At 31.6% G+C, this 25,715-nt stretch overlaps 3 protein-coding genes and 1 non-coding gene across 6 annotated transcripts; 2 read left to right on the top strand and 2 right to left on the bottom strand.

Moving 5' to 3' along the window:
• The first annotated feature begins 758 nt into the window (after window positions 1-758).
• Window positions 759-1,503, top strand: LOC127243120 (probable histone H2AXa). The gene is made up of 2 exons (XM_051262994.1): window positions 759-1,050; window positions 1,172-1,503. The coding sequence occupies exons 1-2, from the start codon at window positions 847-849 to the stop codon at window positions 1,391-1,393; spliced, it is 426 nt and encodes a 141-aa protein (XP_051118951.1). The 5' UTR covers window positions 759-846; the 3' UTR covers window positions 1,394-1,503.
• A 934-nt stretch (window positions 1,504-2,437) lies between these two features.
• Window positions 2,438-7,953, bottom strand: LOC127243067 (RNA-binding protein BRN1-like). Of its 3 annotated transcripts, none has more exons than XM_051262920.1 (9): window positions 7,524-7,953; window positions 7,249-7,331; window positions 4,957-5,008; window positions 4,604-4,729; window positions 4,420-4,499; window positions 3,737-3,919; window positions 3,217-3,520; window positions 2,978-3,124; window positions 2,438-2,878 (listed from the first exon to the last, which is right to left on the bottom strand). In XM_051262920.1, the coding sequence occupies exons 1-9, from the start codon at window positions 7,666-7,668 to the stop codon at window positions 2,766-2,768; spliced, it is 1,233 nt and encodes a 410-aa protein (XP_051118877.1). In that variant the 5' UTR covers window positions 7,669-7,953; the 3' UTR covers window positions 2,438-2,765. The 3 variants fall into 3 exon arrangements, with proteins under 3 accessions (XP_051118877.1, XP_051118875.1, XP_051118876.1); XM_051262918.1 differs by having other exon boundaries at window positions 3,217-3,568; XM_051262919.1 differs by having other exon boundaries at window positions 2,978-3,121; window positions 3,217-3,568; window positions 7,524-7,951.
• Window positions 7,954-15,886: 7,933 nt separating this feature from the next.
• On the bottom strand, window positions 15,887-15,958 carry TRNAP-UGG (transfer RNA proline (anticodon UGG)). Its single transcript has one exon. It is a non-coding gene; the product is annotated as a tRNA-Pro (tRNA).
• A 1,258-nt stretch (window positions 15,959-17,216) lies between these two features.
• Window positions 17,217-18,640, top strand: LOC127242794 (short-chain dehydrogenase reductase 3a). Its single transcript, XM_051262478.1, has 3 exons — window positions 17,217-17,379; window positions 17,484-17,543; window positions 17,706-18,640. The coding sequence occupies exons 1-3, from the start codon at window positions 17,360-17,362 to the stop codon at window positions 18,502-18,504; spliced, it is 879 nt and encodes a 292-aa protein (XP_051118435.1). The 5' UTR covers window positions 17,217-17,359; the 3' UTR covers window positions 18,505-18,640.
• The last annotated feature ends 7,075 nt before the right edge of the window (window positions 18,641-25,715 follow it).

Consider the following 25,715-nt stretch of genomic DNA (forward strand, 5'->3'; position numbering starts at 1 on the left):
TAAAAAATATTGATATTATATTGGTAGTGGATAAAAAGTAAAGATAAAAGACTATTTTGCCCTTGTGAGTGTATTAGTGTAAAAAGTAGTGACAATTGTGTAATAATAATAAAAAAGTAAAGATAATTTTATAATGATACAATTATTTATGGACGAACAAAAATGGTAAATAAGACTGACTGTTGTATTGGGACGGAAGGAGTAGTTTGAATTCAATTTCTTTATATCTCTATACATATTTTTTTAAAAAAATATATTGTTAATTTTTTAAAAAATATTCAAGCTCTATTCAAATTAAAATTTAAATTTAATTCCCAATAAATAAATCATCGAATCATTTTTTCCATTGTAATAACCCAATTCCAAAATTAATACAAAATTCAATGGATTGTTCAAGTGTGTTTGATTGCTTTTTATTTATTTTTTAAATAATAATTTACATGTGATGTATTACGATAATAATAAAAATACTATATTTACAAAAATCATTCAAATTAAATAGTAAATTTTTTAAAAATAATCACCAAAAAAACACTACTTTCATTTCTAATTTATGCAATTAATTAATTAACATATTAGAATATGGGCTGGGCTTTAAGAACAAATCCCGGCCCAATATCGACTACCGCGCGAAATATTTTTCGAAAATAATTTAAAAACCGATGCCACGTTGGCAATCCGCGTCGATCTTAACGGACCAATCAGAATCGAGGAATTTTCTTTATATGGCACCCGGTTTGTCCAGGAGATTCGATCATCGATTCATTTCTCTGCAACTGCAAGCCCTACTGGATTGCCGCCCGATTCTTCTCCACTATTTCTAGGGTTTCTCAAGTTCGACAGAAAATGGGTTCCGACGCAGCAGCCTCCACCAAAGGCGGCCGGGGAAAGAGCAAGGCGACCAAATCTGTCTCGCGTTCATCCAAAGCAGGTCTCCAATTTCCGGTGGGGAGAGTCGCGCGGTTTCTGAAAACAGGGAAATACGCCGAGCGCGTCGGCGCCGGTGCTCCGGTCTACCTCTCCGCCGTCCTCGAGTACCTCGCGGCGGAGGTGCGTTGTATATTCTGTCCGCGATCTTGCTTTAATTTTGATTTGGGAACGATTGTGTTGCTCGGTTAGGGTTTTGTAAATTAATTTTAATTTCTTTTTTCGTTTTTTTCTTTTGAATTAGGTTTTGGAACTTGCGGGGAATGCTGCGAGGGATAATAAGAAGACGAGGATTGTGCCGAGGCACATACAATTAGCAGTGCGGAACGATGAGGAGTTGAGTAAGTTGCTGGGAAGTGTGACCATTGCTAATGGCGGAGTTTTGCCCAATATTCATCAAAGCTTACTGCCAGCGAAAGCTGGAGGCAAGGATAAGGAGATTGGCTCTGCATCTCAAGAATTTTAGAAAATCCTTTTCACATTAATTGGTCGAATTGGTATATGGTGTGCAGAACCCAAACTTTTTGTTGCTTGAAATACACACAGTGGGTTGTTAATGAAGTTTGGTTTCTCTGATTCTTGGCCTATTTTGATTGGAAATATTTTTGGTCATATAATGTGTGTTAGTCATTCAGATTTCTTGTGCTGTTTTTATTGGTTCTTTTACTTGATGAATCCCCTAGCATTTTTGAACATGTTTATGATATTTTGGCTGCCCAAAGGCTAGGTTTTGAACCTTTTTTGCTAAGATTTGATCTGTTTATGCCTGAGCTGAATGGTTTGTAGAGATTTATTAGATCTCTACTTCCAATCTTCGCATATTGAATAAGCAAATCATAGCATGTGGTTTGTAGCTTTCTGATCTGCCATGGCTATGGGGGAGATGCTTTTGGCAAACTGTATGTATGAATCTTTTAGCTATGCAAGTCTAATGATCAATGGGAGTTCTGGGATTTTTTTGGTTTGGGTTTTGATGAGTAAGTTTTGGTTTTGAGTTTTGTTATTTCAATATTGATCTATAGACAGCACAAACAATATTATGTATGTTATTCACATGATTTTAGGATAATCAATACAACATAGTATGAAATTTATACTAAATTACACAATATATGCCTCTTAACATTTAATGTTTGTTCCTTTTGACACAACTATGTTTTTACTTTTTTAACTGTGTCTCTCTAAAAAAAAAAAAAAGTATATATTCCCTCGTTTCCTTTGGAAGGGTGGTGTTTTTTTTTTTTTTAATACAAAATATCATATTAAACATTATTTTAATAATAAATCAAAACCAAATTTTTTTCCAAATCAATAAAAAAAAAAACACATTGGGCTTCATTTCATTGAAGATTTGTTTGTGTTCTTCCAAGAATTGGGAATTGCACCAACTAATCAACAACCTATTTAGGTTTGATAATGAAATAATCATTGTCCCTTCAGCCCTATTAAGACGATGATAAATAACTAATAAATTGCTACATTATGCCAAGCAAGCAAGCAATGTAATAAGTAAAACAGAAACAAGCCTAAGATTAAATTAACAATGTCCAATTGATTGGTATCATCCTCCATGTTACAGGGTACAACAAGTACAGTACAGTACAAGTTTCACCAAAAAAACAACAACAACAAAGAATTACAAGTTTCTGTGACTTCTTGAATTCTTGAATTGAACAGAAACAACAGTGAGTGAGTGACGATGATGATGATGATGATGGTAGAGGAGAGAGAGAGAGGCATTTCACAGAACAGAACACAACTGCCATTGCTGCTGCAGACACTTTTTTTCTACATTTTGAGATAGAGATACCACTTTCACAATCTCAATAAGGTTTGGTTTACTTGTTATCTCTTTTAAGCTGCACCTTTAGCTTTTTACTGCCTAATTGGAACCCATTCATCATGCTGATTGCGTTCTGCGCCGCAACCGGGGAGTCGTAACTTACAAATCCTGGAGATCATATATATATATATATTATAATGACCTTGAATAACAACACACCAATCAAACAGATCATATCATATATATATATATATACATATATTGTACCAAAGCATTTGCTGACGCCAGTGGCTTTGTCGACGTAAACCTTGGCGCTCAAAACTCTACCGAAGCGCTGAAAAGCATTTCCAAGCTCTTCGTCGCCAAATTCTTGAGGAATGTGGTAGATAAACAGATTAGATCCAGGTGGACCTGCTTTGCAAGAATAACGGTTTCTTGCACATTAGATGTTTGTCGCAAACATTGGTAATCGACAAAAAAAAGAGTATTTCACAATTTCCACAAACCTTCGATCTGGCCGCCATGGCTTGGAGTACTGACACTTGAAGATGCTGCAGATTGAGCATTTGCAGTTGAAGGTGATAAAGAACCGGGGGAGCCCGCCTGGGGCCTGTTGCTGATGATTCCTCCGGGATACTGAACAGGGTACTGAACCCCGGGTACGCTCGGATAAGCAGATCCTACGTAGCTGGAAGGGGACACGGCGTAATGTCTGGGGTTCACTGCAGATGAAAGATCAGGTGTAACTCCGCGCATGGCGTTTCCTTGGTGGTTTAAAGGCGGAATCAGATTGTGAAACGAGTGCTGATTCTGCAACGGTGTTAGGCGATAATGCATGAGTCCATAAGGCCCCGGAGTCTACAAAGGCGAGCAGAAATTGATATAAAAGTACCTTCAGCATCAACTAGCAGTGCCAAAAGGAGAAAAATAACTCCCATTAAGTATGGAACTAAAATATTGCAGAGCTAAGGCTTCAAAAAGAATTCTGAGAGATTAAAAACTTGTGATCTTAGTATAAAAGACAACCTGATAACCGTATCGATTGTATGGAGGCATATAACCCATTGGCAGGGCACCAAATAATGACGCCTGCTGCCTGGAATCGATATTTGGCATGTTAGAGGCCAATGACAATGCCTTTTGTGCCCTCCGAGCCTGTCTTTCCTTCTCTGTGTCTGCCCACTTGACCACCAAAGGTATAGTCGAACCCTATTGCAGAAGCTATCGACATTAATGTTTGACATTTCCAATTTAACACAATGCATTTATTTGGCAGGATGGTGAAAGCAAAGAATCAAACCAACAGCAAAAGGGGATCACAATATAAACAAAAATATGGAGTCTAGAGAAGGAGATGGAGGATAAAATAGTTTATTGGCTTAGCCTAATAAATCTCAAGTAGAGACACACAAACAAGAATTGAGTAACAACATTCAGAACCAAATTCCAACTCTTAATAAAAAAAATTCACCATAAGCAAATGTCCATTTCAAGGGTTTTAAGATCAAGGCTCAAATTTGTGCCATTGGAATAACAGAAAATCGACTACTTTTAATCAGTCTTTCAGGCATAGATTTTGAGATCCTAAATTTCAAATTTTATAAAATAGTATTGCTAAGGGTGATAAATGGTGATTCCTGTGGTGAAGATTCAACACTACAAGATTATATACACCCCACACCAATTCGAGATGGTTATTGTTTACGCACCTCCATCTTATGCTTTCCATTGAGGGCTTCTATAGCTGCCAATGCTTGTTCTTTCGTCTCAAATTTCAAAAAAGCACAACCTACAAAAATTAATTTGTTAGATCAGAAGTTAAAAAGAATATATAAAATCCCATCACTCAGCAATCATGCGAAAAATGGCCACAGGAGATGTTAAACCGCTCACCTTTGCTTGTTTGGGGGGAACCTCTAAGAATTTGCAAATCTGTTATGGTTCCATACTCCGAAAATATAGTAGAGACCTCGTCATCAGAAACATTTTTGGGAAGCATACCAACAAAGAGTTTGTGCTCTGCATTTTGTTTTGGAACAGAAATTGGATGAAAAGATGAAAAAAAAGAAAGCAATCAGTAATACAAAGCAAAGACAAATGAAATATAACTGAAGTGAAGGCAGGTACGAATGGGAACTCGAGTAATAGCAGATACATAGATTAGAAACATAAATTTCAGTCGTTACAGTTGACAGAAAACATAAAAAACAAAAGAAAATACTACATGAATGAAAATCATATTACACCTAGTCTTTCCAACTCGCCATCAGCATACTTCACTTGCAACGGACTAGATGCCTGAATTGGAAACAAAGAAATGTTGCCTTGACATCAGATAAAGGGGTAAAACAAACTCTTGTATAATATTGTACAGAAAATGAAGCAAAAATCCAAAGAGACAAAAACAAGGTACAATGTAATTTGAAGTGTGTGAGATGGTATGACATATAAAGAGGTCAGAACAGATCTAACTCAAGGAAAAAACACATATGCCTAAATGCCTATCAAATGCTTCAAGATGATCAACTGAAACTATTAATACATCAACATATTATGACAAATTTTAACAATAGAAAGTCAGAACTTGGTAGTCGATATAACTAACAATTTTTTCAATCATTTATTACAATAAAGAAAGCAGTGATCATTTGACGTAGAAAACCATTATATTGAGTAATATAAGAGTCTTCATGTCAGCTGTAACAGATGTTGTACTTTCAATACAGAACTTCAAATACAAGTATAGAAGAAAAGATTCAAATAGCAACACTGCTGCTCATTACATTCACGGGGCAGGATAATTTATACAGGATATAGCTTTTCCAGTTTTGCTTATGTACACAGCACCATAAAGGTGAAGCAATTTTATCATTTGACTCGCTTCCATAAATTATTGATGTGCTAGTCAAGTGTGCCAATCATCCAATCCAAAAATGCTCTTATATTCCAGTATTACTTGGACCAAATCCACAAGAACAATGGTGACAATTTCATCTGAAATGACACAAATATTACTTTCCAAGATCCTCCACAGCCTATAGATTTTCCAAAATCAAGCATGTGAGAGTGCCTCGGTAATAATAGTGCCTATGGAGTCCCGATGTCAGCCATAAGGCTATATAAAAAACCACACACGACAGTTTTGAAGAATTGTAGTAGATATCCACAGTCAGTGTAAAAACTTGTTTACTATTTACAACATTAAGCTTTAAATAATATATTGAAGAAGTCCACCATCAAATGCATCCCAGATATTCCACATACTTAGATATTTTTTATCAACGTTTTTTATTGATGTAAAAAATGGAACAATGCACCATATAAGTTAGGACTCCATTATATTTCATCAAAATGAAGGCCATTATCGAATAAGTTAGTATTTGAATCTTCTTTTGTATACTTGTATTTGAAGTTATTTTAAGAACTTTATTGATTATGTCCTTATCAAATAAGTTAGTATTTTAAGAACTTTAAGAATAAGCATTAGCTAATTATCTATTGATAATGTAACAGAGTAAGCATTAGTTAATTATCTTGATTGAGAGAAAAAGACTCTTAACTAAACTAATAACTTATCAAAAGTCTTAAAAAGAGTACACTCCAAAGATTTAAAAAAAATGACTACACAGCTCAATAACTTTCTGCACATAGCTTCCGGTCACCAAATGAGTTGATTGAATGAACCCCACGAATAAAAATGTTACAGAAAATAGAAATTTCTCTCCATTAACAAACAACTTAAATTGTTCAACACACAGATGCACCGATGGAAATCTCAAATAGGAGGGGAAATGCAAGTTGAGTTGAGTGTATTATTGTTAAGAAGGGATTTGGGGTTTCAACTTAAAATCAATAAGTGGGACAATATTCAACACTTCCCCTCGATGATAATCTTGAAATCCTAACCAAGATCAGCGTAAATGATCGTCTCACTTAAAAGCTTAAAACTTTGAGAGATATGCATCATTTACTTATTTATATTTTTACGGGAGTTGACCAACAATTATGCCCAATGCTAAAAGTCGTGATCCTAAATCACATTAAAACTAACACCAGATGAACATACACATTTATTCAAGTGCAGAGAAATTCCTCAAATGCATTTTTTTAATCACCCCTGTGAAAATACTAAAAATAAAGAACACCAAACTAAATTTTATTATATAACCTTATTGGTCACAAGAACCATGAGAAACTTGAAATTCATCCACACCAATATCAAAATCCACTCTCCAAGCAAAATAACATAATTATTAAGTTATCCTAATCTCATTCAATTGCATAAAATACCAGTTACCCAGCCACCATTATCATATTATCTAGCAAGACTGTGACCTAATTATTTCCAAAAAACTTCAGAGAAGAAGGTGAGTGTTCATGCAGGCAAAGCTATTTCCAGATCAGGCTGATTTTTAACAATTACTTCCCCATCATGAAATCAAGTTAGAAGAACTATTTCCTACAGACAGAAAAATCTCATCCCATAACACATTGTCAATCCAGAAAGGATTTAATACTCATAGCAGAATTACACTAACCCCAGGCAGCGTCTGCTTGTTATGACACGCATTAATTGCCTTGTCCGCTTCCTCTCTCGACGGGCATATCACAAAACAACACCCTACCACACACATCGAGAAAATTAGGGATTGCAGAAGCCACAAATCTCAGAGATAATGAAGCAACAAACAAAATTAAAAAAATCAACAAAACCTCCGAATCGAGCATTCCAAATCCTTACAGATTTCAACAAATCATGCAACAGGAACTCTCCTAAACAACGAAAAAATAAACAAGAAGAAGAAGAAACAACCTCGAGAAGCACGCGTGACCTTATCCTTGATTATGTTGACTTCTTCCACCAGCGCGACCTCTTCGAACATTGCTAGAATCTGAGATTCCGTCATGTGCTTCGGCACTTGACCTACGAACAGCTTGACTCTCTCTTCCTCCGCCATTACAGACAACGCTCCTCCCCCGCCCCGCCCCCCTAGCCGGCACAAACCTCCCCACCCCCCAGAAAAACGAAATCTCGTTAATGGCGATCCAAGAGTGCGCTGGCAAACGAAGAAGAAGTCCCAAAAAACCAAAATTAAAAATCCCAAAATCCAAAATCCAAAAATCAAAAATCAAAATTTCTCGATGCCAAAATGGCGATCTCCCTTGACTCCTTTTAGTTTTTAATTTTATTCCTAACAATTGAACTGCGCCGTAATTGCCCTCCAACTTTGCCGTATTTGCTCGGCGTGCCACTCTTTTAAGTTCCTCAACGGTTGACCGTTGCAGAAATAGAATGCTACCTGCTGCGAAATGACGCTTCTGCCCTCGCCCCTCTTTTTGGTAATTTTGATGTGACAAGATTTTTTGAGAATTGGAAAGTAAGGGCTGGTACGAAAATAAGGATTGGTCCATTCCCAAATTAAGATTGTTTTTTTATTTCCTAGTCTGTTCTTTTTAATTTATTTAACTTTTTTATGGTACATTTGCTAATTTTTCCCATGCAGCCAATTAGAGTGGAGATTTCTGTGAATAAATAATCCAAAGCAAACTTTTCTCCCTTTTCGCAGCACACCGCATTACGACGTCGTTTTCTGAGTGGCATTTTCGTTATTATGTGTGAAAGCGAGGGGGCGATGTTAAGGATGCCAGGCTGTCACGCGCACAAGCAAACGCAGGTGCCTATCTATTGCTGGCATATTTTCGTGAGCTCCTGGGCCCTCCGACACTTGGTGGGCTCCTGTCACTGTGGGCTAAGGTATTTCAAATTTGTCTGGACTTCGAGTCCTGGGTGCTCCCGTAAATCCGTACTAGTGCGTCTATGTGATTTTTATTTATTTTAATATAAATAAATAAATCCCGACATTATCCAGTAGGCCTTGTCCCCACTGCTACTGAATATTAATTTGTCTTTATCCGTCCCTGGATTTCTAATTTATTTCATTTTCACCTATGAACATTATTGACAGCTACGATTCACACCCCTAAATACTCTAAATACTCAAAGTGTGTGTTTGTTTGCTACTCTCGATTTTGAGTTGAACTTTGAATAATAAAAATTTTGAATTGTAATAATTGTATAATGTAATATAAATATATATTGGTAAAATAGTTTGAATACAAAATTAATTATTAATATAATTTTAAAAATAAAAAATAATTATTTAATTTGATACTTTTTTTAAAAATTTTTTATTTTTATATATAAACAATAAAATTTTTTTAAAAAAATCATTAACCGAACAATATTACCCGTTATCCAACATAAGTTGTATGGTACAAAATTGCCTCGTAACGGTTGTATTGTTTTGGACAATCTCGACTCGACTCCCGTTCGGACGGGATATCGAGAAAATTAAAATTTAAAAATGAAAAAATAAAAATTATTATTCGAGAGATAGATAGGGTCATTTTCTCCAAAAGTTGTGATAGTTTCTAATTGTATTTTTATTTATATTTTGTGATATCTAAATTACACTGTTTTTTTTTTTTTTGTACATTATGTATTGTTTTAAAAATCTATATTTTTATTCAAAATATTTACACAAAAGGTGTGTTTGTTTGAGGTTCGAATTTTGAATTGAGATTTAAATAGTAAAAAATTTGAATTATAATAGTTGAATAATGTGATATAAATAAGTATTAATATGATATTTTGAATATAAAATTTATTTTTAGTAATATAATATAAATAATAAATATTTGATTGATATTTTTTAAGAATTTTTTTTGTATAAATAATAAAAATTTATCAAAATCTTTCAAATATACACACCCATTATTCATTTTAATCTTAAGAATTTTAGAATATAATAAATACATATTAATATGATATTTTAAATGCAAGTTTAAATTTAAATATAATATAAACATAAAATATATAAATTTAATTTGATTTTTTTATATATAAATATATAAAAATAGTGAATAGTGAAAATTTATAAAAATTCTCCAATCAAGTGGTTGTGTTATTTTGTGATTTTATCACTGGTTTTTACCGTCTATAAAAAAATATATATATATCAAATCAAACAAGTACTCTTCTATTTTTTTATATTATATATTCAAACATCACATCAATCAATCAGTATTTATATTATATCAAATAACTATTCAAATTCATTTTTTTACTATTCAAAAATTCAAATTTAAAAACTAAAATTCACTAACAAAATAATTTTGTCCCTTTAAAACATATAACTTGTCTTGATTAAGTAATCAAATTTTATTTGTATTAAAGTTAAAAACTTTTTAACTCTAATAATAGATTATATTCAAAATGTTAGATCATTGTAATATTATGTGTTTGTTTAGTGTTTATTTGTTTTCTACATGAGATATGAGGAATAGTTTTATTAATATAAAAGAATAATATTTTATATTGAAATTTTATTTTTGTGAAATAATAAAATATAAATATTTATATATATCAAAATCATATCAACAAAAAAATGATTGGTTATTGAAAATTATTTATTTATTCGATGATGATGTGAAAATTGATGGCCCTGTTCTGGGTATATTTTTAATCGAATATAACAGCTGCAAATTAGGTCAAATATAGAATTTCAAAATATTTTCAAAATATTTAATTATTATTTATTTTTTTTTAATTTTTGTTTAACTTTTCACTTGTTTTAAACAAATATAGAACTTCAAAATATTTTCAAAACCTATTTAAATAAAGTATATATTTTAAGTGTTTGTTTGTGAGGTTTTGAATTGAATTTTATTATTTTAAAATTTATTCCTTTCCCTCTAACTTCAAAGTAAATATTTATTTATTTTTTTTATTGATTTTATTGTTAAAGTATTTCATAAATATATATTTATATCCCATCAGGTCAAAAGTTTATTGTCCCGTAAGAAATTGCCGGATCACCGTGAGATTATGAGTTAAAAAATATATATATTATTTAAAATTCAAAATCAAAATTCAATAAACAAACCCACAAGTGTCTTTTTTTTTAAAAAAAAAATTAAATTTGACTATTTGGACTTTGTATTCTTTATATTCCCTCCGTCCCATGACAAAGTATCAATTTTTCCATTTTAGTCTGTCCCATAACAAAGTATCCATTTCCTTTTTTTTAGTAATTGTACTATCTACCTAACATTACAAATACCCTTACAACTTACAATATATTACACAAATGCCATTACCTTTATTTCACGCATACTGTTAAGGTTATTTTAATTATTTCTACTTTATTCCTACTATATCCCAATATAATACTAATATTTCTAAAATTACGTGCAAAAAACAAATGGATACTTAGTTTCGGGACGGATGCAATAATGATAAAATTATGTAAATTAAATTGAAGGTATTTGTTTCATATTTAAGAGTTGCTTTCAAAGATTTCTAAAGTCTTTAAAAAGTACAAAGAGATTCAATTTTACACATAAATAAAATAAATCTCAGTATAATTTACCTAACCATTTATTTATAAATTTCTGGTAACCAAACAGAAGACATTCATATTAGTGTCAGGTCTGGTCTGGTTAGACCAAGTTATATTTTGGGATTTTTGAAATAATGTTAAATATGATATTATGTTAAATAAAATTTATATATTTTTTAATATATTAAAAAAAATTAGAAAATTGTTGATTTAATACATATAGTTTTATTTTTTATACAAATAATATGAAATCAAAATCAAACTTTAAATAAACAGAGTTAGATAATGAAAGTATTTTTTATATATAAAATCATTTAAAAATTAGATAAATATTAAATATAAAGTTGTACTATATAATACTCCCCCGTTCGGCCACAGATGACTCAATTTCTTTTTTGGTACGTCCCACAAAAGATGATCTCTTTCTATTTTTTGACAAATTTATCAATTTTAAATATAATTAACAAATATAAATCAATTTAATTAAACTTCTAACATCTTATATTTAGGACTCACTCAAAACCTTTTTATTTCTATATCTCTCATCAATTAACAAATATTTTTATCTACTTTTAAAACTCCCCATTTTTTATAAAATCAATTTATGATAATGATAAATAAATAAATATATTTTTTTTATTCATTTGTATAATATAAAATTTTATTGTCTACAAAATAATATCCATATTGCATATATTTTATTGAGATATAATTGTAGAAATATTTAAAATACCAACAACACTACACATATAAAAAATAATAAAATATTATCTTAACTTATTATTAATAATTTAATAACTTATACTACCTAAAATACCGTATACCTAAAAAAAAGACTTGCAGGACCGAGGGAGTATATTTTATGGAATATTTTAATAAAAATAATAAATGTTGAAAGTAATTTGTATACATATAAAATCAATAAAAAATTATATAAATTTGAATATACTTTATTTAATATATATAAAATCTTATTTGCCTATGACTTTCTTTCCGAAATCATTCACAATATATATATATTATGTTCTTACAAAAGTTTACATTAAATATAAAATATTATTTTTTATATTACCGATATTTCTCCATACCTCACTGAAAAAATCAAATCAAAACTCTAGCCAAACAAAACTACCATATAATACATTCTTATGAAGTATTTAATCAAAACATAATAAGAAAACAAAACAAAAACAAAATTAATGATCATTATATATTATCACTATTTCCTGATTATTATTATTATTATTATTATTATTATTACTATTTTGTATTAGAGCAAAATGATTAAAAAATTATGGATATTATATATTTGAAATAAATAAATACTTTCTCCGTCTCAATACAATACTTTTGTTTATCATTTTTGTCTGTCTCAAAACAATAGTTTCATTTCCATAAATAATCATATCACTATAAAACTACCCTTACTTTTTTATTATTATTACACAATTGTCACTATTTTTTACACTAATACATCCACAAATACAAAAAAGTCTTTTACTCGTACTATTTACTCACTACCAATATAATATCAATATTTCTTAAATATCGTATCATACCAAACACTTTAGAAACTATATAAAATTTTTATCATATTTTAAAAAGTATTGTACAAAATCTTTTTCTTTAGGGTTCCCGTAAGTCGCGTCCAATTTTTAGAGAATTTTGTTCAATACTTTACACAAAAATGTCATATAGTTTTTAAATCACGGAAAAAAATAACGCAAATTTTTCAAACTAAAAATGAATTATAAATAATTTTGTAATTTATATATTGCAAATTAAACTATATTAAAACATGATCTACAATGAATTTAACTGTGGTGTGTTATATGAACTACTCTATCAATCTCAAAATTATCTTATTTCCATAAATATCCATATCATTATATAACTACCTTTATTCTTTCGTTATTATTACACAATTGTCACTATCTTTTATACTAATACACTCAAAAAGGCACAAATGTCTTTTACCTATACTTTTTACCCACTATTAATATAATATAAATATTTCTTAAATCTCGTGCCTAATATAACCAAGACTATAGTTTCGGAACGGAGGGAGTATTGTTATATTTCGTCAATTTATATATTACTTTTATATTATTAATATAAATTGTACTCCCTCCGTCCCAAACACCCTGCAACATTTCCTTTTTGGTATGTCCCAAACACCCTGTAATATTTCCAAAATAGGAAATAATTAATTATACTTAATCTCCCCACACACTTTATTCCGTCACATCATCCAAATAAAAAAATAAAATATATATTTCTCTCTCCATCACATCACCTAATTTATAAATTATCATACTTAATACTACCATCTAAAAACTCGTACCAAAAGCAAATGTTGCACCTTGTTTAACAATCTATCCATTTTTTCATTTTGGTCCATCCCATAACAAAGTATCTGTTTCCTTTTTTAGTAATTGTACTATCTACCTAACATTACAAATACCCTTCTAATTTACAATATATTACACAAATACTATTACATTTATATCATACAATACTAATTGAGTTAATTTAGTATTTTTACCTTTATTTCTACTTTATCCCAATATAATACTAATATTTTTAAAACTTCGGGCAAAAAACAAATGAATAGATAAATTAAGTGCAAAAAGCAAATGAATAGATAGATTGGGGACAGATGGAGTATTTGTTACATACTATGTGTATATAAGGTGTTAAACAGCCCGTTTTAGAAATAATTAATAAAATAGTAAACATAAAAATGGTCCCCCAAAAGAAATACAGATACAGATACAGATACTGACTGACTGTCTGGCCCCAAATGAAATATGTAACACCAATAATCAAGGAGACATTTATGTCCTATTTTACTCCCTCCGAGCAACTTAAAAGTAAACAATTATTTTTGGTGCGGAGATTAAGGAATAATAGTATTTTAATTATATTAGGTAGATAAAAATATTTTTGCTTTTATTTTTTTGGTATAAAAGTAATAATGTGATGTAAAGTATAAGTATTTGTAGAAAAAATGGGATATTTAATGAAATGATTACTTTGTAATTGGACGTTCCAAAATAAAAATATATATATTTTCTAAGTGGACGGAAGGAGTATATTTTTATCAAACAAATCATATATTAATATTTATATTAAATATATATATATATCCATCAATATATAGAAGTAACTGTTCAAGTGTGTGACAGTTGTTGCCATCAATCAATAAAATTTTTGAAAGCTTTCACAATAATTATAATTATGTATATAGATGTGTGACATGTGTCTACTGCTAAGTGGCTTTGTTCTTTCAATATTTGTTTTCCGACAAGATTTTTAATATATATTTTATATTTTTATAAAAAAATAAAAATTTAATACTATAAAATATTATTTTTTTATTATCAATATATGTTTTTATATTCTACATAAAATAAAATAAAATTTCAAAACAAAACACTGAACAAACAAACCCAAGGTGTGTTTGTTTGGGAGATTGGATTTCCAATCACTATTCATCTCATTTTTTTTTTTTTTTCAAAAACATCGTATCAAACATTTATTTTTTATTTTTTATATTATACTAAAAATTAATTTTACATTCAAAATATCACATCAATACCTATTTATATCACATCATTATTCAAATCTCAACTTAAAATCCAAACCCCGAACAAACACACCCCATGGTGTAATGGGTTGGTTTGTTTGGTGTATAAAGGTTTCGTTTTCATATACACTTTTTGGAGTAATGAATTCTTGAAAATATTTAAATATTATAAATAATTAAATATTTGATATTATGTTTTTTATAAAAAAATTAAAAAATTAATACTAACTTTTGAAAAACAAAATATTATTATTATTTATTTTTAAAGTTTTGAAACTATGGTGAAAATGTGAACTCAAAGGATTGAGTTTGAGAATACAAGAGTTTTCATGGGACATGTCAATTTAAACGGGGCCTAATATTATTAATATTTTAAAAAATATAATTAATAAATAATATTAATATAAGGTGAATAATGTTATTGTGTGCACAATTAGTAAATCTAATACTCTCTTCGTCCCAAAAGTACAATCTTTTTGTGTCGGGCACGAGATTTAAAAAATATTAATATTATATTGATAGTTGGTAAAAAATAATGATAAATAACTTTTTTGCCAAGCAGTGACAATTGTGTAATAATAATGAAAAAGTATGGATAATTTTATGGTGATATGATTATTTATGAAAATGAGACTATTATTTTAGCACAGACAAAAATGTAAATAAGACTATTGTATTGGGACGGAGGGAATAATATATTTCAAGAATTACTAATTATTATTTGGTTATTATTATGATATTTTTAACATAATACTCTATATGTCTTCTAAAAATTGTTTACTTTTTATTTTTGTGTATTTTAAAAATATTCTAATTTTTTTTAGTAAGTAAAAAAATTATACTACTTATTAATATTATTTTTTAATTAAAAAAACACAAAATAACAAAATAGCATCAATCAAAATCCCACATATTAAAATATAAAAACATTTTGAGCATATTTTTGTGAGACAGAAATAATAATTATCTTCATAACATACAAATAATGTAACCATTTGTTTATTTATTTTTTTTTTAAAAAGAATTTATCTAAATGTACCATTAAATAAAACAAAGAGGAAAATTATGGACTTATGTCTAACTATAATATAAATTGAAAACAATAAAATAGTTATTGGCCCAATAGTTAAGGAGGGAGTAGGCCCAACAACTGAAAATACATAGAAATAAGAAAAATTAAATAATGGGGCATTCCGAGAATCGAACTCGGGACCTCTCGCACCCAAAGCGAGAATCATACCACTAGACCAAATGCCCTTGATTTGTAATTTTTCATTATTAAATATAACATTAAATTTAAATTAATAATTGAGGCCAAAGATATGTAATAATTATTACTCCCTCCCGCCCAAATACCGTGTCTGCTACACTGTAGATACGATATTTTAGGAGGGGTGTAATTAGTAGATAATTAAAAATGTATTAGTGAAAATAATTATCATATAATATAACTAATTATATATTAAAATTAAGACAACTAATTAAAAAAATAAAAAATTTAAAATGAGATTAAAGTGTGTAATCATTTTTCAAAAAAGGAAAGTAACATGGTATGTGGGACGGACAGAAACGACAACGTGGACATGGTATCTGGGACGGAGGGAGTATTATTGTTTGAAACAATTAAAGGTTTGTTTGTTTGGTGTTTGACGTTTAATGTTTAGTGTTTGAATTTTAAATTTAAAAATTAAATAATGTGATATAAATAGCTGTTTGATTTAATATTTTAAAGTAAAACTAATTTTAAGTATAAAATAAAAAAATAAATATTCATTTCGTTCCGGGTCAATGACCATTTTGGTTAGGGATATAATATTTTAGGTAATGTAAATTTGTAAAGAATTAATAATAAGTTATGATATTATTTTATTATTTTTTATATAAACAAGTAGTTAGTATTTTAAATATTTTTAAAATTATATCTTAAGTAAATAATTTATACAATACAAATAGAAAAATATAGTTATGTATATATTATTAATTTAAAATTAATTTTATAAAAAAATTAGTTTTAACTATAAATGAAAATATTTATTATTAAGAAGGAAGATAGTAAACAAATTTTTTTTGAATGGATAGTAAAATATTAAAAATTTAATTAAGTTATTTATTTTTATTAAATATATTAAAATGAATAAATTTATTATAAATAGAAATAAATTATTTTTTTATAGAATAGAATAAAAAAAGTCATATGTGAGAATATTTGATTTTATGCATTTAAAGAAGAAATAAAAAATAATAAAAATCTACTAAAGCATAATTAAATAAGAGAAAAACATATTTATATGTGCAATTAGTACGAATAAAAGTGGATCTACTTTTTGTGGTACTCGTCGATGATTCTTGATGAATAAGTAGAAAATCATTGGACAAAGTAAGAATGAAATGACAACAATACCCCTGAAAGTACACGTGTATTGACCAATCCCGTGTCGAGGGGGCATGTGCTTGTCTGGCATCTTCGTCTTTTTGTCGTTTTCATTTATGCATGATGGAAAAGTTGCCACTCTACTTGCGCCCCTTTCTCTTGCCCAACACGCCCGTGTCGACACCAAATAAAATAATATACATATTTGTATATATCTATATATCTTCTTCCTTTACTGTAATGGATTTTTGTTATTAAGTGCGAATTCTGCAGAGAAAGAAGGAGAGATGTTGAGGAATTCGTTAAGGTTATTACCTCTGATTTCTGTAATGATTTTTGATCTGTTGATTGATTGATTTTACACCGTTGGATTTGGAGATCTGCCATTGATGTGTTAATTTTTAATTGCAGAAAGGGGGTTAGAGCTTCTGGAGCTCAAAGGTACAGAGGATTTTCTGCTCAGACAGGAAGGTGCCATGGCTGTCATTAAAGATTTGGAACTTTTGCTAAACTTTTCAACGATTTTTTTAAATTTCTTACGAAATCTGTTTAGATCTGTTGGGATTTTATGTCTGAAATCGGACAGATATTTGCAGGAAATGTTTGTGTAATTTGCCATTGCTGATTCAGCAGATTAGAAGGGAAGGTAGCGGTTATCACCGGCGCGGCGACCGGAATCGGAAAGGAGGCGGCGGCGAGGTTTATTAAAAACGGCGCTAAGGTTGTCCTGGCCGACATCCAGGTCGCCGCCGGCAGGGATGCCGCCGCCGAGCTCGGCGGCGGCGCGGACTTCGTCGCCTGTGACGTCACCAAGGAAGAGCAAGTGTCGAACGCTTTGGATTTCGCGGTCGCCAAACACGGCCGTGTTGACGTCATGTACAACAACGCCGGCGTTCCCTGCCGGACGCCGCCGAGCATCGTCGACCTCGACATGGCGGCGTTCGAGCGCGTGATGGCGGTGAACGTCCGCGGGGTGGTGGCCGGAATCAAGCACGCGACACGTGTCATGATCCCATTGGGCAAGGGCGTGATCCTCTGCACCGCCAGCGTGACGGGGATTATGGGCGGCTTGGCTCAGCTCACCTACTCGGCTTCGAAGAGCTGCGTAATCGGAATCGTGAAATCGGCGGCGGCCGAGCTCAGCCGCCACGGGATTCGGATCAATTCCATCTCTCCGATGGCGATTCCGACGGCCTTCGCCGTCGACGAGATGAAGCTGTACTATCCCGGCGCCGATCCGGCTCGGCTCGCACAGATGGTCCGCGATTTGAGCGCGCTGAAAGGCGCCGCCTGTGAGCCGTCCGATGTTGCTGACGCGGCGGTTTATCTAGCGTCCGATGAAGCCAAGTTCGTCAGCGGCCATAACCTTGTAGTTGACGGCGGTTTCACGGCGTTCAAGACGTTAACTCTGCCGGCGCCAGGAACTATTTAACGGGCCATCTAAATTGGGTCGGCCCAATACTTTTATCGCTGTTTTAATTTGGGCCTATAAGCCCAATAGTTGGAATAATAGGTAAAATTCTAAAAGATATATTTATTTGATATAAATAAGTCATTTAACCCGAATATACCTTTACTTTTTTCTTTTTATTTAATCAGAAAATTAGTCAAAATAGAGATAAATAAATAAATAAAATTGTTGACTAATTAGATCAAAATGTGGTCTTAAACTGCGTACGTGTTTACCAAATTCCTACGTCCGTTCCCTATACGTTTATTACAATAAATACAAGAATTTACATAAAATATATGTCATTTGTTATTTAATAGTGTGATAATTTGATCGGACACGAATTTTTAAAAAAATAGATAAAAATAAAAACTTCTACTTTTTGAGTAAATAAAAAATAAAAAAATTGATACTTTTTTACTAAAAGATTGAAATGAGAATAAATTTGATTGAAAAAATAAAATAAAATTATAAAATTTAAAATGTAATTAAAGTGTATAATTATATTTTTAAAATATAAAAAAAAAATTATATGAGATTGACAAAAATAAAAAATACGAACAGTAGAAGCGAAAAAAATACTATCTTTGACTTGGTGGCCATTCATTGATTAATTGTAATTCGAAAGATGAAAATTTAATTCAATTGTTATAAATAAAATTGGTAAAAGAAAATATTTTATATTCTATAGTTACAGATGAAATTAGTAATATTATATATACATACAAATAATAAATCATTAATTAATATTCAATCATATACATATGAATACAAATATTACATTGTTAATATTCATTTTAGGATGTAGAATATTTAGACAATTTTATTCGTATGGATACTGTGGACAAAAAATTATATTATTTTTAATAAATACAAAATTTATATAAATTATATTTGATTTGAATTTAAAACGGGTCTTATTCTCTAAATGGGTCATTTGATTCTCCTTCCGGGTGGATTTATTTTCCAATTTTGTTTTCTATGGCTTCTTCGATCCGAAGAGATTTGGTCTTCGGTTTGATTTTGCCGGCTTTTGAAGGGTTTTGGTCTCCGTGCGGGCGATTTGATCGTCAGCTTTGGATTTGATGTCATTTTTTTAGACGATCCGAGGCTTTGATCTTTGATTTGGCTTTGCCGCTTTTGGAGGATTTTGGTCTCCATGTTGGCGATTTGATCGTCGGCTTTTGATTTGATGTCTTTTTTTAGACGGTCCGCGACTTTGACATTTGTTTTGGCTTTGCTGCTTTTTGAGGACTTTGGTCTCCGTATTGGCGATTTGATCATCGTCTTTGGATTTGTTGTATTCTTTAGACAATCCGGACTTTGATCTTTGAGGAGGTAGATTTGGTGCTCCGTAATGCTTTTGGCGGCGTGTCCCTTTGACTTTTGGATCGAAGAGGGTCTAGTTGATGTGTTGTTGAAGAACACGATGAACATCTCGAAGCTTTGAGATGAACTTTGGAAACCTTCCCTTGGCTTTGACGAATTCCTCGACGGCTTTGAGAGCTTTGATCCTTCCTCCGGCTCGGACATACGACGAAGAACGTTAACTTCATCGATTCTCTAACCAATATTGGATCATTTGTCCAAATTAGTGACTTTCGACGAAGAACGCTTCGAAGGACACGAAGAACAATGAAGAACATTGCAGAGAGTCTAGAGAGACTTACCCTTACGCAAGTTTTCAAATGAACGTGTCAAATGAACTGGCCATGACTCCTATTTATAGGGGAGGGTGGCCTTGGCTTCCTTTTCGGATGGTGCCACGTGGATGGAAAGATTTTATAATCTTTCCTTTTCCATTGGATGCCGTTTTTCATTTTTGACGGATTTGATTGTGCACCATCTTTTCTCGCCAAAATCTTTATATCATTGCCTTTTTTGGAAGATATTAATTTATATACTTCCTTTATTGACAAGATCTTTATATCATTACCTTGTTTGGAAGATATCAATTTATATACTTACTTTATTGACAAGATTAATTTATTTTGTTGTCAAATTTATTATGGCTCTATTTATGAACGTAATATTTGTACGATATCTTCCATTTTAAGCAGATTTTTGCATTAATGGATGATATTTATTGTACAAAAATTAACATATGTGCATAATTAAATACCATATGTTTATATTATTGGAATTTTATTTTCTTCCAAAATACATGATATTTAATTTAATTTAGACATTTAATTTTTAATACCTACAAAATGCCCCCTCGAGACTTGTTTAAGCCGACGCAAAATGTTTAAGGCGTGAACGAGTCTCGAAACATAAATCAATTTTTTTTTTGACTGATTTTTTTTTATGGCTATCCTTTTTGATTTTTTTTTTTAGCCAAAAGGGCTTTTTATTTTTTATTTTTGATTTTGGACGAGATTTTTTTTGTCCAATTGATTTTTTTAAGCTCGATTTTTTTGAACTTTTTTTGTTTTGGCATAATTGACTGAACTCGGAGTTATATTCCAAGTTGTCTACGTATCCGGTTAATGAATCAAGTCATAACGTAGTTCAAAAGAAATTGAATTTGTTTGTTTTTGTTAAACAATTTATTCTCGTGTTAAGGAGTCTTGTTAGAAAGTTTATCCTCATTTCCAGGAGATTGCAGAAAGTTTATCCTCGTTTCCAGGAGATTGTAGAAAGTTTATCCTCGTTTCTAGGAGATCGCAGAAAGTTTATCCTCGTTTCCAAGAGATTGCAGAAAGTTTATCCTCATTTCCAGATGATTGCAGAAAGTTTATCCTCGTTTCCAGGAGATTGCAGAAAGTTTATCCTCATTTCCAGGAGATTGAAGAAAGTTTATTCTCGTTTCCAGGAGATTGCAGAAAGTTTATCCTCATTTCCAGGAGTGTTGTAGGTATGATTGCCCCCACTGTTTGAAGTGTTGTATTTCTCGTCATCTGAGAAATCTTCAGTAGGCGGTCCATACATTCCACTAGACATCATGCTCAATTCCATATCATGAGCGCGAGTGGCGAGTTCTTCAAAAGTATGGGGTCGGATCCCTTGTAGGATGTATTTCAAGCCCCATTGCATCCCTTGAATGCACATTTCTATGTTGGAAGCCTCGGACATACAGTCTTTGCAGTTGAGGCTTAGACTTCTCCAGCGGTTGATGTAGTCAATTACTGGTTCGTCTTTCCATTGGCGACTGTTGGTGAGTTCAGTCATGCTGACGGTTCTCCTTGTGCTGTAGAACCGATTCAAGAACTCGTGCTTTAACTGTTCCCAATTGTCAATGGAACCAGCTTCTAAGTCAATGTACCAATTGAAGGCGTTGCTGTTTAGTGACCGCACAAATTGTTTGACTAGGAGGTCTTCATATGTTCCAGCATCGTTGCATGTCTCGACAAAGTGCGCTATATGTTGCTTTGGGTTGCCTTTACCGTCAAATTGTTGAAACTTTGGTGGTTGATAGCCCGTTGGCATTTTGAGGGCGTCAATCCTTGCAGTGTAAGGCTTGGCGTAAGTGTGCGTCGGCCTTGAACTCCCTTCGAATTCTCTTTTGATTGCCCCCTTGATGTATTTGTCAAGTTGGGATATATGGATGAAAGAGTTGGATGATCCTTGAAATAGATTTGATTCCGCCACCTTTTCTTTTCCATGATGTTGCTCCACAAATGTTGCCGCTTTATTTTGGACCGCTGGGGAAGATGGTTGCTTTTCGGTTGCATGGCCAGCTTCTTCAGGCTTGTCCAGCTTTGTGATAAGTTTTTCGATGAGGGCGTCTTGTTGTTGCATGTGTTGAGACATCCCTTTAATGATTTTGGCCAATGCTGCAAGTTGTTCTTCTATACTTGAAGCCTTGATAGTCATCACAGGAGCGAAAGCTAATGTAGTCGAATGACTTGAACTTGGCTGACGAGTAGGTGGCATGAGAGTGCCTTTGAAGCTTTGATCTTCCTGGCAAAGCAGACTTTGATCCACAAGCTTTGGGTCCTCAATATTTGAAGCGTTGGTAGTCATCACCGGAGCAAAGCTTGATGCGGTTGAATAACTTGCAGTTTGTTGAGGGGTGAACAGTGCGGCAGTACTCTTAAAGTTGTCGTCTTCTTCATAGAGTGGACTTTGCTCTGTGATTTTTGGAGAAGTGTCTTCAGATAACGACAATGCTCTTTTGGTCATGCTTCGTGTTGTCATTCCAGTATTTGTCGAAGCGCTTGAGGTTTTGGACGCGATGGGTGCGCCAACTTCTTTGGCGGCGACGGCGGCTTGAGCAGCAACTTTTGACGCAACGTTGGAAGTCTTGATCTTGTAGGAAGCCATTGGTTGTTGAGAGTTCGTCGGAAAGAGAGATGAAAGGTAGAGAGGTCCCACTGGGCGTGCCAAAAATATGTGGACAAAAAATTGTGTTATTTTTAATAAACACAAAATTTGTACAAATTATATTTGATTTGAATTTAAAGCGGATCCTATTCTCTAAATGGGTCATTTGATTCTCCTTCCGGGTGGATTTATTTTCCAACTTGGTTTTCCATGGCTTCTTCGATCCGAAGAGATTTGGTCTTCGGTTTGATTCTGCCGGCTTTGGGAGGGTTTTGGTCTCCGTGCGGGCGATTTGATCGTCAGCTTTGGATTTGATGTCTTTTTTTTAGACGATCCGAGGCTTTGATCTTTGATTTGGCTTTGCCGCTTTTGGAGGACTTTGGTCTCCATGTTGGCGATTTGATCGTCGGCTTTGGATTTGATGTCTTTTTTTAGACGGTCCGCGACTTTAACATTTGTTTTGGCTTTGCCGCTTTTGGAGGACTTTGGTCTCCGTATTGACGATTTGATCATCGTCTTTGGATTTGTTGTATTCTTTAGACAATCCGGACTTTGATCTTTGAGGAGGTAGATTTGGTGCTCCGTAACGCTTTTTGCGGCGTGTCCCTTTAACTTTTGGATCGAAGAGGGTCTAGTTGATGCTTTGTTGAAGAACACGATGAACATCTCGAAGCTTTGAAAGGAACTTTGGAGACCTTCCCTTAGCTTTGAAAAATTCCTCGACGGCTTTGAGAGCTTTGATCCTTTCTCCGGCTCGGGCATACGACGAAGAACGTTAACTTCATCGATTCGCCAACCAATATTGGATCATTTGTCCAAATTAGTGACTTTCGACGAAGAACGCTTCGAAGGACACGAAGAACAATGAAGAACATTGCAGAGAGTCTAGAGAGACTTACCCTTGCGCGAGTCTTCAAATGAACTTCGGTGTGTCAAATGACCTGGCCATGACTCCTATTTATAGGGGAGGGTGATCTTGGCTTCCTTTTCGGATGGTGCCACGTGGATGGAAAGATTATAAAATCTTTCTTTTTCCATCGGATGCCGTTTTCCATTTTTGACGGATTTGATTGTGCACTTTCCTTTCTCGCCAAAATCTTTATATCATTGCCTTTTTTGAAAGATATTAATTTATATACTTCCTTTATTGACAAGATCTTTATATCATTGCCTTGTTTGGAAGATATTAAATTATATACTTCATTTATTGACAAGATTAATTTATTTTGCTGCCAAATTTATTATGGCTCTATTTATGCACGTAATATTTGTACGATATCTTCCATTTTAAGCAGATTTTTGCATTAATGGATGATATTTATTGTACAAAAATTAACATATGTGCATAATTAAATACCATATATTCATATTATTATAATTTTATTTTCTTCCAAAATACATGATATTTAATTTAATTTAGACATTTAATTTAATTTAGACACTTAATTTTTAATGTCTACAAATACAAATAACATATAGGAGTAATTTAAATTCAAATAGCATAATTTATCCATATAAGCACCATATAATTAACATGGAAATAATTTATAATATATTTAGAAAATCTTATATTTATTTACAGATAACATATAATTTATATTTAACTTGGAGAAGAGATATAAATACAAATATCATATAGTTAACATTCATTTGACATTGCATAATATAAATAAGTTATACTCCCTCTGTCCCAAACAAGGTGCAACATTTACTTTTGGCACGAGTTTTTAGGTGGGTAGTGTTTGTGTTAAGTAGGATAATTTAAAAATTAGGTGATGTGATGGAGAGAAAAATATATATATTATTTTTTTATTTGGATGATGTGAGGGGATAAAGAATATGGTAGAAATTAAGTATAATTAATTATTTTCTATTTTGAAAATATTGCAGAGTATATGGGACATACTAAAAAGGAAATATTGCAGTGTGTCTGGGACGGAGGGAGTAATATATTTTGACAATCTTATACTCATATGAAAATAGTACACAATTTTTATTCAGTTATGAGGAAATATAAATACAAACATCACATAGTTAACTATCATATAACATTTATATACTGATGATAACTTAAAATATATTTAGATAATTTTATATTCATATATAAATAGCACATAATTTATGTTCGGTTAACAAAATACTTCCTTGGTCCAAACAGTAAGTATATATTTACTTTTGACGCGGTATTTAAGAAATAATAGTATTTTAATTATAGTTGGTAGATAAAAGTAGTGTAATGATATTTTTGTCCTTACTTTTTAGTATAAAAGTAATAATGTGATGTAAAGTAAGAGTATTTGTGAAAAAAAAAGTGGTATATTTAATGAAATGGTTACTTTGTAATATTAAACAATGGTGAATGACTGTAATATTACTAAATTACTCTTATAAAATTCAAACTATTAAATATATCTGTTAGCAATATTAGCTTGAATGTTTAGCTTTTTATTTCTTAATCATATATTCATATTATTTCAATTCAAAGTATCATTTTAGTTATTTTAATTTGTCTTTTCAAAAGTATCTATTTTCTAATATAGTAAAAATACGTTGTATACAAATACTAAAGCATTTATACTTTTACATAAGTTGAAAAAAATATCATACTTTATATGTACTTTTTTAGGTAAAAAATATCAAATTGTTTTACACACTTTACTAAACAATAAAATTTATTATTATTTTTTTTTAATTTTTTTTTTTATGACTTGAGAACCCGCAGTTGAACTTAATACCCTGTAAATCAGGCCGATGAGAAAGTTACATTAGGCGAACCATGTGTAGCAGGTGACCTAAGGCGTCAGGGGTTTAAACCCATGATCTCATGGTCACAAGTTGAACCCATACACTACCATGTCATCCCTTACAACACTAAAATCTATTAATCCCTCCGTCCCAGATACCATGTCCACGTTGCCGTTTCTGTC

Source organism: Andrographis paniculata, unplaced genomic scaffold, assembly GCF_009805555.1.
Source record: "Andrographis paniculata isolate CXL003 unplaced genomic scaffold, ASM980555v1 Contig89END, whole genome shotgun sequence".
Lineage (NCBI taxonomy): Eukaryota > Viridiplantae > Streptophyta > Magnoliopsida > Lamiales > Acanthaceae > Andrographis > Andrographis paniculata.